We start from the raw sequence: 13,476 nt of genomic DNA, 5'->3' as shown, positions 1-13,476 counted from the left end.
TCTACCAAAGGTCTGCATGTGAGGCATTTAAGGAACATCTGTAATCTGTAGTGTCTACAGAGAGTCTGCAGATGACATGTTGTTACTCTCTCCCCCTCTAAACTGTATCAAAACTAAAGATAGGTTCTGTCATGTTTAATGTAGTTTGTTTGTTTTCCAAAAATGGATTTTATAAAATTGAAACTGGAAAAAGTATTGTTCAGGAACCAGTACTGGATTCAAGTATCAAAAAACTGATATCAAGAATTTTGAACGACCCAGCCCTAATGATGAGGGGAAGTTTCATATGCCCAGCTACCAAAATTAGATGTAAATAAACTAGATAGACCTCTAGAAGTGTGAAATGACTACAGATTGAAAGCAGCATAAACAAGTGAGAGGGAACTTATTACTGTTGCTTACAATGACACTGACATCAAAATCTGATCAGACACATCTTCATCAGGCACCATGCTCCATGGTCTTGTTTTATGAAAACAGTAAAGTCTCCCTGAGATCATTAAACTGCAGTAACACAAGGTTTCACGGTACAGGAAAATCACGTGCAGGAGTGAATGGTGAGCTCTGTAAGAATGTGCCATGCAAGAAGCCGACCTCAGAAACAGCTGTTTCATTTTTAAACGGCCCTCATTCATACGAATGAAGAGACTCCATTGATGAAAAGACTGCAGAGCTAAATATAAACAGCCATAACACACACACACACACACACACACACACACACACACACACACACACACACACACACACACACACACACACACACACACACACACACACACACACACATACACAAACACACACACAGCCACAGCAAGACAGAAAAGCTTTTCAATCAAACTAACTCAAACATGTAACCCTCCCTCTGAACACTAACACTTTGATAATCACGCACACTTTTAGAATTGCCTGTGAGAAAGTGTTTTTATCTGATATGAAAGTAAGGAGTCCAGTCAGCTTGAGTTTCATATCACCTTTCATGTTGGCGTCTCTCTTTGTCCCTTTCATTATTCCTTCTCTCTCATCCTGAAGTCATTTATCCACATCTGAGGCTTTCCTTCCAAATCAGGCTGAGCCCAGTCCCACTGGAGGCCCTCCATGTGTGGGAGTGTGTGTGTGTGTGTGTGTGTGTGTGTGTGTGTGTGTGTGTGTGTGTGTGTGTGTGTGTGTGTGTGTGTGTGTGTGTGTGTGTGTGTGTGTGTGTGTGTGTGTGTGTGTGTGTGTGTGTGTGTGTGTGTGTGTGTTTCGATTGTACAGTTACCATTGCAACAGTTTGTTTTAGATGAGTGTTTATGCATGTGATTATCCGATTCACATGGGTATTTAACTTGTTTATAAGAGCATGTCTTTCTGTGGCCATGAGCGTGAGAGAGTTAATTACATTACATGGTATGAGTGCTGTCGTATTGACTGTGTAAATCACATCAGCATCTGAGTGAGTGTCCGCATCCCTTCTGGGACTGTCTCCCTGTCTCAGTCTCTCTTTGTAAATGGGACAATAGTTTGTGAATGACAAACATATGAGTGTGTTCAGAGAATAGGGAGGGGATATAAACATCAAACACATTTTGCAAAAGTTTAATGTTTTTATTGCTGCATTATCCTATTTTATATCTTTGCTTTTACCTTCTGCTGTAAAACACTTTGAGCTGCAGTTTAAGTATGAAAGGTGCGGTACAATTAAAGTATACCATTATTATTATTATTATTATTAAAGTAAAGGGAAAAGATTCAAGAGGGCGGATGGCAGAATGGAGAAAAAATAATTTTAGCGATCAATATGTCGCTGCAATATTAACTGTGTTTCCTTGGTATATTTGCTGTCGCAGCTTTTAATTCATGCCCCAGATATAATTTCTGGTCATAAATCCTGAAAGTATTGAACTGTGCATTCGCCTCACCAGATTCTCAACGATTACCTCTCCAGGGTTTTCAATTTATGCACGAAATACAATCTGTAATTGACAAATAAAAAGATGGATAATGTTTCAATGAGGTCAGCTGCCATGTTGTTAGGTATAAAATACTAGCCGTCACTTATATTAATTGCATTTGTGTTTAAAACCTGGGAAAGAGAAGTCGCTGAAAATATCAAATAATTCTCTCAGGGGGATTGAAACTTCATTAGAAATGTTTTTATGGGCAAAGCTTGCTCTGTAAACTCAATGATCAATGTCGCTGTAGGGTCGGGGGACACTCAAAACTTGTAAACAGGAAAAAAACGAGTCCTTTTTGTGGTTTCAGGTGGTGAAGACAGTCGGTCTGAGGGAGGTCTGGTTTTTCGGCCTGCAGTACACAGACAGCAAAGGCTACGTGACGTGGCTCAAACTCAACAAGAAGGTGAGTGAGAGCACAACCACTCAAAACACTTCGAATCTACACATAGGAGCTTATCTCATGTCTAGCACTTATCATATCTTCAGTTTGTTCTTGTTTTCATGTTTTGTGCAGATAAATTAATTCCCACGTCTCAAAAAAACATGATAGTTTTAATGTTCTGACAGCCTGTAAGCAGTAAACAGTCCTCCTGTGGTTAACACTTTACCACTGACTTTATCCGAAAAGCAAACTTGCATGTTTAATCTTACTTTAGTATTCTGTTTGCTGAAAGCTTTTATCCAAAGAGCCTGAAAACAACTTTAGTAAATATAATTTGTTTACAGATTTCGCTCTTTAATCTTATTTTAAATGACTCGTATTTGCCATTCGTGTTAAATTCACACTGAGGATGGACTGTTGGGTTCGGATGTTTCCCTCCAGGTCACCCAGCAGGATGTGAAGAAGGAGAACCCTTTGCAGTTCAAGTTCAGAGCGAAGTTCTTCCCAGAGGATGTTTCTGAGGAACTCATCCAGGAGATCACGCAGAAGCTCTTCTTCCTGCAGGTACTGAACAGAGTTATTTTGGTGGTCGGGTTTACCAGAATGATGCTAACATGTGAGAGGTGAGAATTGTCTCAGTGAGTGAAGACCATTTCTGATCTTACAGGATGATTCCGGCTTAATAATATTTACACAATTAGATTTTTGATCAATAATCATCAATAATGTGGATATAATAACTAAATGGGGAAAGAAAAAGAATCAAACAGCTAGAACAGTCTGGTGAGTTCAGAAAATGGCATGACTTTACTGTAATACAGCCTTTAAAACCAGAAATATCCAGAATCTAAGACAATATCTAGCCTTATATCACCATAGGATATCAATATGGGAGATCAACACATGATGCAGGCAGAGAGACAACACGACTGTCATGAAAGATAATACATGTCAGGAAACTAGTGGTTTTCTCTGCTCTGCTATTTTCACTGAGGATGATCATGTTTGCAGCACAGACAGACACCTGTCGATGCTGCACATGGAAAATCAATAGATAAAAGGAATCCCAGCAATGGTCAATTAATGTTCAGCTTTGGGAAACATTTTCATCCTGGATACGATGTTTCACTTCCCCAAAAAAGACCAAGACCAGCCGGAGTGCAGCTCTACGTACAACTGAATTAAAATCTGTTGTAAAACGTCTACAAGCTGTAAACCACTGGGAACCTCCCCCTGATGTGAGCAGAGTGAAACAGCATGTCACTAAATGACCTTTGCAGACTTCACCGACTCCAGCTTCTGTTCCTCGATGCTAAAACTCTCTGTAACTTTGAAAGTACATCATGAGCAACAGGAGCACGAGTTAACCAGAGCAGCCTCTTACACGTAGACGTATGTGGTATGTGTGGTTGACCTGACTGGTTCAGGTGACCTAATGCAAGGTGATTATGTTAGCCAGCAACGTGTCCCAGATGGAGATCACTAATGCACTTAGACAATAGGGCTCACCAGGTGGCCTGTTCTTGTCTCCAAAAGAAACGATTCATGTCAAAATCCAGTTTTTTGGAAAGCTGCACGCTCGTTTCCATTATTGTTTCCCTGAATCTAAACTACTTCGGTGAAGAGTACAAAGTTCATATAAACAATTGAGCCACTAAAGACACATTAATGGGAAATATACCAAGCTGAAAAACAGACAAAATTATCCTCGAAGGTGAACATTTTGGCAACTGTAAACTAAGCTGGTATTAAATTTGTGGTCTTTTAAAGCTCAACTATCTCATTTAATAAATCTTTGATCAGATACTTGTTAATTTCACTCAAATCTTTGCCAATTTTAGACAATATTTTATTGGATTAAAAGAGGTGGTCCCACCAAACTGATTAGACCGTTAGATCTTCCTCTAACTGAGCTCTCACTACTTTCAGCTACACAATAGTTTTGATTTGTCAACAGGTTGGTGTTACAGTGTGTGAAGCAATGCAGGTGACATAGATGATGATTTAATCATCTGTGGATCCCATAGGATACAAACATATCTTGAGTCCTGAAACTAAGAAATTATATCCGCTATAGCATAGAAACATTTCAAATAATACCCCGCAAGTCCAAAAGTCAGTGGATCCTTGACTTTTCATTAATGTCTGTACCAGATTTCATGTTGATCTATTTAGTGACTTTATTGACCAAGAATTGATGAAAGCTTGACTGAAGAACTCTATCGACCCGTTCCACTCCTGTGTTTCTAACTCTCGGCTACCACTGACAGTGTGTGCGTGTGTGTTTTGTATATGTGTGTGTGTGTGTGTGTGTCCTCTCTGCAGGTGAAGGAGGCCATCCTGAACGATGAGAACTACTGTCCTCCGGAGACCGCCGTGCTGCTGGCCTCCTACGCTGTCCAGGCCAAGTACGGCGATTACAACAAAGACATTCACAAGCCGGGTTACCTGGCGTCCGACCGGCTACTGCCACAGAGGTGAAGCAGACACACGCACACACAATACTGTCCTATACTCATGAGGTCCCTCTTTGAAATAATTTATTTCAGACAAAAAGTGTGCAAGATATTGGTCTGGTCATCAATTTTGGGTTCAATGTCTTGTTAAATGGCACTTCAACGTAGACAAGAAGAGAATCAACCACCAACCCTGCAGTTAATGGAGAACTCACTATTTTAGGAGTTATATTTGTAACTCTCGAGTCTGGTTCCTGGTCCCTACTAACTATCTCAGAGAAATTTGCCTGAAGGTATCTTTTAAATGTATTACTGACTCCTGTCCTGCATTTGTCTCCCTTTTCTTCTGTGTCCTGTAGAGTTCTGGAGCAACACAAGCTGACAAAGGAACAGTGGGAGGACAGAATACAGACCTGGCATGAGGAGCACAGAAGCATGCTCAGGTGAGTGTGTCTGTTCGGGTGTTAGAGAGGTGACAAAGCGCTGCGTAAAGGATTTTCCAAGACATTTATACTTGAACACTCGTGCCTGTGTGTTTACTGTTGTTGTGTGCAGGGAGGACGCGATGATGGAGTACCTGAAGATCGCTCAGGACCTGGAGATGTACGGTGTCAACTACTTTGAAATCAAAAACAAGAAGGGCACAGAACTGTGGCTGGGAGTCGATGCTCTGGGACTCAACATCTATGAGCATGAAGACAAGTAACCAACTCACATGCACATACACACTCATACATGGCTACATACCACACCTATCAAGTCGCATGGATATGACATAATATTGTATTTATTAATTACAGGTCCTTCATATGTCATCATTATCTATCATTAGGCAACAACTATGAATATAGTTTTAGGTCTTTTTATGCATTGCAGTCAAAATTTAATTTGTAAGTACAACCTCATGAATTGAGAATATATCACCGGGACTGCAACCAAATGATCCCGTACAGTTATGTTGGTTTCAGTGAGAGACGAACAAACCATACAAAAAAACAACAATAAGTCTTTATTGTGTTGCACAGTTATGATTGTGTATAAGAGCTCTTTGGTTGGGAATTAAAACAAGACAAGAGTTTCTATTGGTGGGTTTGACTTGGATAAACAGTGCGACACAGTTTCCTCCTCCCAATGTAAATACTCAACAGTACAAAACTGTGTGTTGAGTTACATGACGGTCAGTTATTGCTGTTTTGAAATGCTTTTAAATGTAGCAGTAAAAATCGTGCTGCTACATAATATTAGTAGTATAGTCATGCTGTGAATCCACATCTGCCAATAAAAACTCTTGTCTCCTCCATTGTATACCCCTGGACATGCAATTCGAATTGTAAGCAAAAGTTTCTGACCAGTAAGTAAAAAGGTCTGATTCAACATCAACATTTTTGTGGCTCATTAAAGAGGCTGGTTTAATAACCAAATTTAAAGTCTGTGAATGAAAACCAACAAAACTGTGAGGTATAGTCTGTTTTCAAGTTCATGTGTTTTTAGTCACAATTTAGATTTTAGGTTGCAGTGTGAGAAATTTGCTCTCAAAAGAGTCTTTTATGTTTCCATAAAAAAGACACTAAACTAACTTAATAAGCGGTTAAGTTCATTGGATTGTCTTCACGGGCAATTTTACACCATCTTTAATCTGGTTCGTCTTCTTCTGTGGTTTCCAGCTTCAATGCAAGTCTGAAAAAAGCCACTCTTTGGTTGAACCTCTCACATCACACAAACATATGCAGTTAGTTGTCGAGTGGTCACAAGTAAACATTGTTCATTATATGGGATCATGAGACCAGACAGTTGGGAACCATTGGTGTATTTGATCAACTTAAAATTGACATCAAAAAGAAAGAAAATAAAACCACAAAAGAAGTTTCTGTTCGCGACAACATTTAGTCAATTACTTATTGCAGATTTCCAATCACAGTTAAACGAGGGAGACTTTAGTTATTAACCATGTTTTGATCACTGAATCCATATTTCACAATGCTTTGTGATAGATGGGTAAAGAATGTACTGTGAACTTAATTTGGCAGCTCCTTAGACGGCCCTGGATTGCTTTGATTTGACAGTAGCGCCCTCTTTTGGTGATGAACAGCACGGCAGGGGAACAATCTGCTCAGAAAATGTTCAGTCTAGAACAAATAACAAAACGGGAAGCCAGTATGTTCAAATAAACAAACAAAAAATATATAAAGCATTGTTGCTTCTTGAAATTACCAAATTGTTTGTTGACAGTTTACAAGTAAATCATCTGTTATGAATATGAAGTAAACCCTTCGTCACCGCTGCCTCAGGTTGTCACCAAAGATCGGCTTCCCCTGGAGCGAGATCAGAAACATTTCCTTCAACGACAAGAAGTTTGTCATCAAACCCATCGACAAGAAAGCTCCAGTAAGTGTTGATGACTTTATTTGTGTTTTTCTTTGTCCAGGAGAGATAAATTTTTACTGAACTTATCTTCTCATATACCACACCTGCGCTTCCTCCAGGACTTTGTGTTCTACGCCCCTCGGTTGCGGATCAACAAGCGCATCCTGGCTTTATGTATGGGAAACCACGAGCTGTACATGAGGAGGAGGAAGCCCGACACCATCGAGGTGCAGCAGATGAAGGCTCAGGCCCGGGAGGAGAAGCACCACAAACAGATGGAGAGGTACACTGCATGCTGCTATTTCTTTTTCAAGACTTTATAAGTTGGTTTAGGAGTGCCATCTACCTTTTATCTCTGCTGCACCACTTCACAACATTTTCTTTTTAAGTGATTTCTTTCTATAGTTAAGTTGTAAAAGTCTTGTTTTTCACAAAAGAAAGTGTCTCCATTACAAATCCACGTGTTTAAAAGAAGAATGCACACCAGATTCTCACAGTTGAACATGAGCCTGGAGCAATGTATAAAAAGTGTCTTTTCAATTGGAAATGCAGGTTTTTATTTGTCTTTTGCAAAGTCCTACAGCATATTTAAATGAGAAGACTATAGCAGAATATGTATTTTTCATTTAGTGACTGAATAAATCACTTCATAAGGGGATTTTCCGGTCAGATGAGTGTAACCCTTAAGGTAACCCTTACGGAGGGTCCAGGGTCATTTAGCACCTGTGATATATCTCCTAACATACCGTGTGCACTGTATGGTGTTTCAAATGAAGAATTTTCAGCTGTTCACTGATGAGGCTGTGTGAGCAGTAGGGGGCAGTGTTGTATTGAAAAAAAAAACAACATGTTCCTCGTCTGTGAGACCTGATGGCGCTGCTGTTACAGTAGGAAATTCAACATCACTCAATCTGTCAGGTACAAGAAATGAATTGATGTAATAAAGTATTATATTGCATTGTCTAAAATTAGTGCACACACGCCAAAGAAATCAGTACATTCAAACCAAACAGCACTGATCACGGTAGGTTGTACATTTCTAGTTGTTCGCTCGGTACCTGATCGTTGTTTTTGGGTGTCAGCAGTGTGTGCTAATGGTTGTTGTTAATTTCAGTTTTCATTGATTTGCATATATGTTTGTTGTGTGTTTGTGTGTTTAGTTTCACTTAAACACATGAAATATCACTTCGTCTGACAGACTAAGTAGTGCATGACCTCAACAAAACATAAAAAAGTAGTTTTCTTGTATTGAGTGGTGACTTAAATACAGTTTATGATGGTGGTGTCAGTAAGCGACAAAATGTTGTGTCTGTTGCGAAAAAGTAGGAAATGTAATTTGTCAATTTAATGTAACATATTACAATTTATTGTATACAAATATTAAGTAAGACATGCTGGTATTACTCTGTCGTGTTGAGGTCCAGATATTTTTGGGGAATGAAGCCACTCAGTTAAACAGAAAGCAAACGTCACGGGATTGTTGTGGGGCTGCCCATAAAATACCAAAAGTTATGTCACAAAAGCCAAATTTTCTGCACACAAGAACAGAGTTTACTGTTATATATCAGGCTACGCAGGTAATCGGGCAGTTTATATGAAAATAAAACGGCTGACACACCATCAAGAAAACTTGGTAATTTCTGGATATTTTTCAGCTTCGGAGCTGAGTGTGTCTGACTGTTCTTTTCTGTGTGGCAGAGCGCAGCTGGAGAATGAGAAGAAAAAGCGCGAGCATGCAGAGAAAGAAAAGGAGCGAATCGAGCGAGAGAAGGATGAGCTGATGGAGCGTCTGAGGCGGATCGAAGAGCAGACTCACAGAGCACAGAAAGGTACGACTGCACCAACACGAAGCATCGACATGCATCTGTCCCTGTGTGAGCCTTGACTCAAACATCAGTACGGTTTTGGCCCGGGTGGAAACGTGTGTGTGTGTGTGTGTGTGTGTGTGTGTGTGTGTGTGTGTGTGTGTGTGTGTGTGTGTGTGTGTGTGTGTGTGTGTGTGTGTGTGTGTGTGTGTAGAAACAAGTTTAGAAAACTGTCAAAGGGTGCTATTGAATTTGTTCTCACAATCCGATCATTTCATTTTCCACCAGACACAGATCTTGCACAAAATTAAGCATCTCACAGCTTTGATTTCTTTTGTTTTAAAGAAAGAAACAGCTTTGTAGAAAGAGATCTATACAACTGAAGTTTAAAAAAAAAAGTGGGGTCAGTAACTGAAACTCGGATATAAAACCAGCTAATAACCAGCCCCCTTTGTTGTTTTTTTGATAAATGTTTATAAAAAATATCTATTAAAGTTTCACGATTTTTGTTTTGCACATCTTCTTGATGCATATTTATTTCTATTAAAGGTATTGAATATGGAAGACTAAAAACTCCCAAAGCCTAAAAGGACACAATAAGAACAAATCCAACCCAAATTGAAGTAACAACAGAAAACTACATGGGCACAAAAAACTCTAAAAACATCCTTAAGTGCGTAATTTATGCAATTTTACACGAAACCCATAGTTTGTCTTGTTCAACATTTCCCAAAGGTGAAAGGTCAACAGTGTTTGCTGCTCACAGACTGCAGCTGGTTCGCCAAGTTTTGTGATGTTACTTAAAGGTCAACCAGGACAAGCACACTGTTACAAAGATGCCTGTCAGTGTGAAGGCAAATGCCCTCTTTCTGTGAATTTGCATATAGCAGAGGAATAATTGGAGACAGCAAGGAGTAGGCTCAGGCAGCAGCAACCGACACGTTGACTGATTTTCATAAATCTTGTTGATTGATCATAGTGAAAATCATAACAAAACCAACAGTTTCACCTCCAAGAAAATGTCAAACCCATACAAAGAAAGTACTAAAATGTTTACAATGCATGCAGAAGTCCCTAAATCTGTCAACTGCCCATTTGCAGAAGAAAGGTGGTTTTAGTACAACTCGCATACACATTTCTGCACAGAAATATGTTTTCTGCTCATATATGAACAACAATATGGACTGTACATAAAGAAATGCACGTAAAATAATTGGCCTAATGGTGCACAAAAATGCATACTGTACAGGTCAATTCCAGTCAAGGACCTGTGCTGCATGTCATATCCTGTCTACCTTTATACTGTCCTGTTAATTAAGGGTGACAAAATCAAAAACATATTTAGATGAATATCCCCTTAAAAATGAATGAAGAACAACTTTCTGAACTTCTTGCTTAATAATATCGTAAAACAGAGCTGGAGGAGCAGACTCGTAAGGCGCTGGAGTTGGAGCAGGAAAGAAAGCGAGCGAAGGAGGAAGCCGAGCGGCTGGAGAGGGAGAGGCAGGCGGCCGAGGAGGCCAAGACGGAGCTGGCTCAGCAGGCTGCCGACCAGATGAAGAACCAGGAACAGCTGGTACCTGCACTCACACACCATCTCTGTTTGAAACTCCCACATGCTCTCCTTTTTAGTTCAGTGCTGTTGTCCAGGTGAAAATGCCGCCGTAAAAAAAAAAATAAAAAATTAAAAAAAGAATTGTTCAAGAAGCGGCATCAGAAGTCAATGTACTGATACTGGTATCAACAATTTTAGCACCCGACCCAACTTTAGTACCTATTTATACTTATTTAATATAAGTTACATTTAACAACTCCTTTTGAAAACGTTTTACACTCTGATCTTGAATAAATAAACAAACACCATTTACCATTATACACATACGGCAACATAAGAAGTTGATAGTATCCTGTCTATTCCATCTTATTTGAACTATTATAGATACCTGTGGGTGGTTGGACTGTTGGTTAAACATCTTTTTTTGTTACTGGCATGTGTTGTCATTTTCACCAGGCTGCTGAGTTAGCGGAGTTCACTGCCAAAATCGCTCTGCTCGAGGACGCAAAGAGGAAAAAAGAAGAGGAAGCAAATGAATGGCAACACAAAGTAATGTAACCCCTGCATGCAAGTTTGTGTGCGCGACACACATTAATGTGCTTTTCCCTTTTTATGGGGCTTTTTCTGTTCTTAATGAATTCAATTAAATCAAAAGATTCAAGGCTTTAGCCATGAATACAAAAATTTAAAAGGACACAGATTTCCCATGGGCTGCTGTAGCACGTCATTTTATTTTCACACCTTATAATGACTTTCATTTAATTCTTTAAATTCAAATTTTAGTGTAGTATGCTACATGCTGATGTTTTACTGTACACAACATGTAAACGCTGATGTCTGGATCTGTTTCGCTCCATAAATGATGCATGTGTTTTCTTTCTAGGCTCTGTCCGCACAAGATGACCTGGAGAAGACCAGGGAAGAACTGAAGACGGCCATGACGACCCCGCCGGCACCAGAACACGACGAGGAGGAGGAGGAGGATGACACGGACGGTGAGGCGAGTGCCGAGCTCCTCAGCGACGGCGTCACCAGTCACCGCAGCGAAGAGGAGCGCGTCACCGAGGCGCAGAAGAACGAACGTGTCAAGAAACAGCTTCAGGTACAACCGAGTAGGAGAAACAGCAGATCAAACCGAAGACATAGACATTTGGGTAAAATTGGAACATTAAGACACATTTCTGCAGCAAGACTCTAGTGCAACTGTGACTTAAAAACACTCAGCAGGTTTGCCACAAAAGAAACACCGCTTCTGAGCGAACATGTAAGTATAAGACCCACACATTTTTGGTGGCACTTAAAAGTGTCAAGTCAATAAAGCCTGGAGCCTGTCAATGTAAATGTAAAGTCAAGTCCCTTCCTGCTGAAGGGATCATTTTAAACTTTCCTCAGAATTCTAAAGGTTTCATAAGCAAAATCAGAAAGACACAAGTGCTACAAATTTATCTTTGTTACATAACAAAAGAAAGATGTCCAGTAACATTTTTTTATGGTGGAATCATGAACCTGGCTTTAACCAAACCTCTTTAACAGATATAACTCGTCCTAAAAAACAACCCATCTTTCTGACCATCACAATCTGCAGTGACTTAAAGAGATGCAAAATTACTTGCTGCAACTGATTGGACAGAAGTCAGGTTTTTGTTTCAAAATATATAACCCTGTTTTCTAAAAAAGTTGGGATTCTGTGTAAAATGGAGGAAAAAAAAACAGAGCAGTGTGATGATTGAAATCCTATATCAGGCAAGAATGGGGCCGCATTTCACTTTCAAAACTCCAGCAACTTCCTTCCTCTTTCCAAAATGTTTACAAAGTGTTGTTAAAAGAAGAAGTGATGAAACCCCTCTCCCAACTTCAAAAAAAAATATGTTGCTGGAACACAATTTGTCAGTTTCAACATTTGATATGTTGTTTTTGGTCTATTTTCAATTACATATGGATTTACATGATTTGCGACTCATTGCATTCTGTTATATTTACATTTTACACAACATCCTAATTTTTGGGGAAACGCGGTTGTTAATGAAAATGCAACACAGGATTTAGTAAAAATGTATGATTTCCAGTAAACAAAGGGAGGAACTACAGTACCACATGCTGTGAAGCAACTTTTAACATTCCTCAAAACATGCAGTCTTTTCAACTGTATTTCTTTGCGTGTGGAAAGTTCAAATTTGATAACGTCCTTTTTGAAGCTTCTGGTTAGAGCTGCATGATTCTGGATAGAATGAGAATTGAGATTTGTTTTGCTTAGAAAAGAGATCACGATTCTGTCAAAAACATTTTCTTTATATAGGATATAAAATATTCTAGTAAAAATATTGATAACAATAAAAAATATTGAGATTAATCAAGGGAACCTTGTAAATGTCAGATCAATTCTGTCAATATAAAGCTACTACTGAGTCTAATAATGCACTTAAAGGGCCTTATTTAGGTTTGCGTGTAAAATCACGTGTAAACTCCACACCACTCGCAAAAAAAAAATCCAGGCAGATTTACTAACGACGTGCAGTGAGGGTTGAGTCTTTCAAATGTGCAATTAACACACGTTGTCCATTTTGCGTTTTTGCCTGAATGCTTATGTAATATTGCCCATTTCTACCTGAAGGTACAAAATACTGGGAGGGGAAATGAAAATACGATAATTACTGAACCTGAAAGTAGAAATAGGAGAAGTGATTGATGTGTATGTTGTATGTACGACTGAAGGGAACGTTTTAACGGCTGCTCTTATGCTCTTATTGTGGTGAGAAGGAGACACAGAGAAACCAAAGAATACGTAGAGAACGTGGTTTTACACCCGTGGACAAAAATGTAGATGTCAGAGGGAAAAATGATTCAGACATATTGTTTGTCCAGCGATGACATTTCTGAGTTATCGAATGAACTGAATGATGATTGACAGCCAACAACATTGAGGAGCCACAAAATACCAGCAATTAAAAAACGTCTTACGACTCAGCATTGTCCTGCC

At 39.3% G+C, this 13,476-nt stretch overlaps 1 protein-coding gene across 4 annotated transcripts in view; it reads left to right on the top strand.

Annotated features, from left to right (window-relative positions):
- Window positions 1-13,476, top strand: part of LOC138629574 (radixin) — a 47,281-nt gene that overhangs the window by 32,060 nt on the left and 1,745 nt on the right. For all 4 annotated transcript variants that reach the window (XM_069713369.1, XM_069713368.1, XM_069713367.1 and 1 more), the window contains 11 exons: window positions 2,245-2,340; window positions 2,761-2,883; window positions 4,645-4,796; window positions 5,135-5,218; window positions 5,331-5,477; window positions 7,064-7,160; window positions 7,259-7,422; window positions 8,838-8,968; window positions 10,360-10,520; window positions 10,956-11,048; window positions 11,383-11,601. In XM_069713369.1, coding sequence (XP_069569470.1) covers window positions 2,245-2,340; window positions 2,761-2,883; window positions 4,645-4,796; window positions 5,135-5,218; window positions 5,331-5,477; window positions 7,064-7,160; window positions 7,259-7,422; window positions 8,838-8,968; window positions 10,360-10,520; window positions 10,956-11,048; window positions 11,383-11,601 — 1,467 coding nt within the window. The remainder of the gene's footprint in view (window positions 1-2,244; window positions 2,341-2,760; window positions 2,884-4,644; window positions 4,797-5,134; window positions 5,219-5,330; window positions 5,478-7,063; window positions 7,161-7,258; window positions 7,423-8,837; window positions 8,969-10,359; window positions 10,521-10,955; window positions 11,049-11,382; window positions 11,602-13,476) is intronic.

The sequence above is a fragment of the Brachyistius frenatus genome, unplaced genomic scaffold (genome assembly GCF_029030835.1).
Source record: "Brachyistius frenatus isolate BFR_SWC_R1_liver_20210118 unplaced genomic scaffold, ASM2903083v1 Contig_118, whole genome shotgun sequence".
Taxonomy (NCBI): Eukaryota; Metazoa; Chordata; class Actinopteri; family Embiotocidae; genus Brachyistius; species Brachyistius frenatus.
This window is presented reverse-complemented; position numbering and strand designations above follow the sequence as displayed.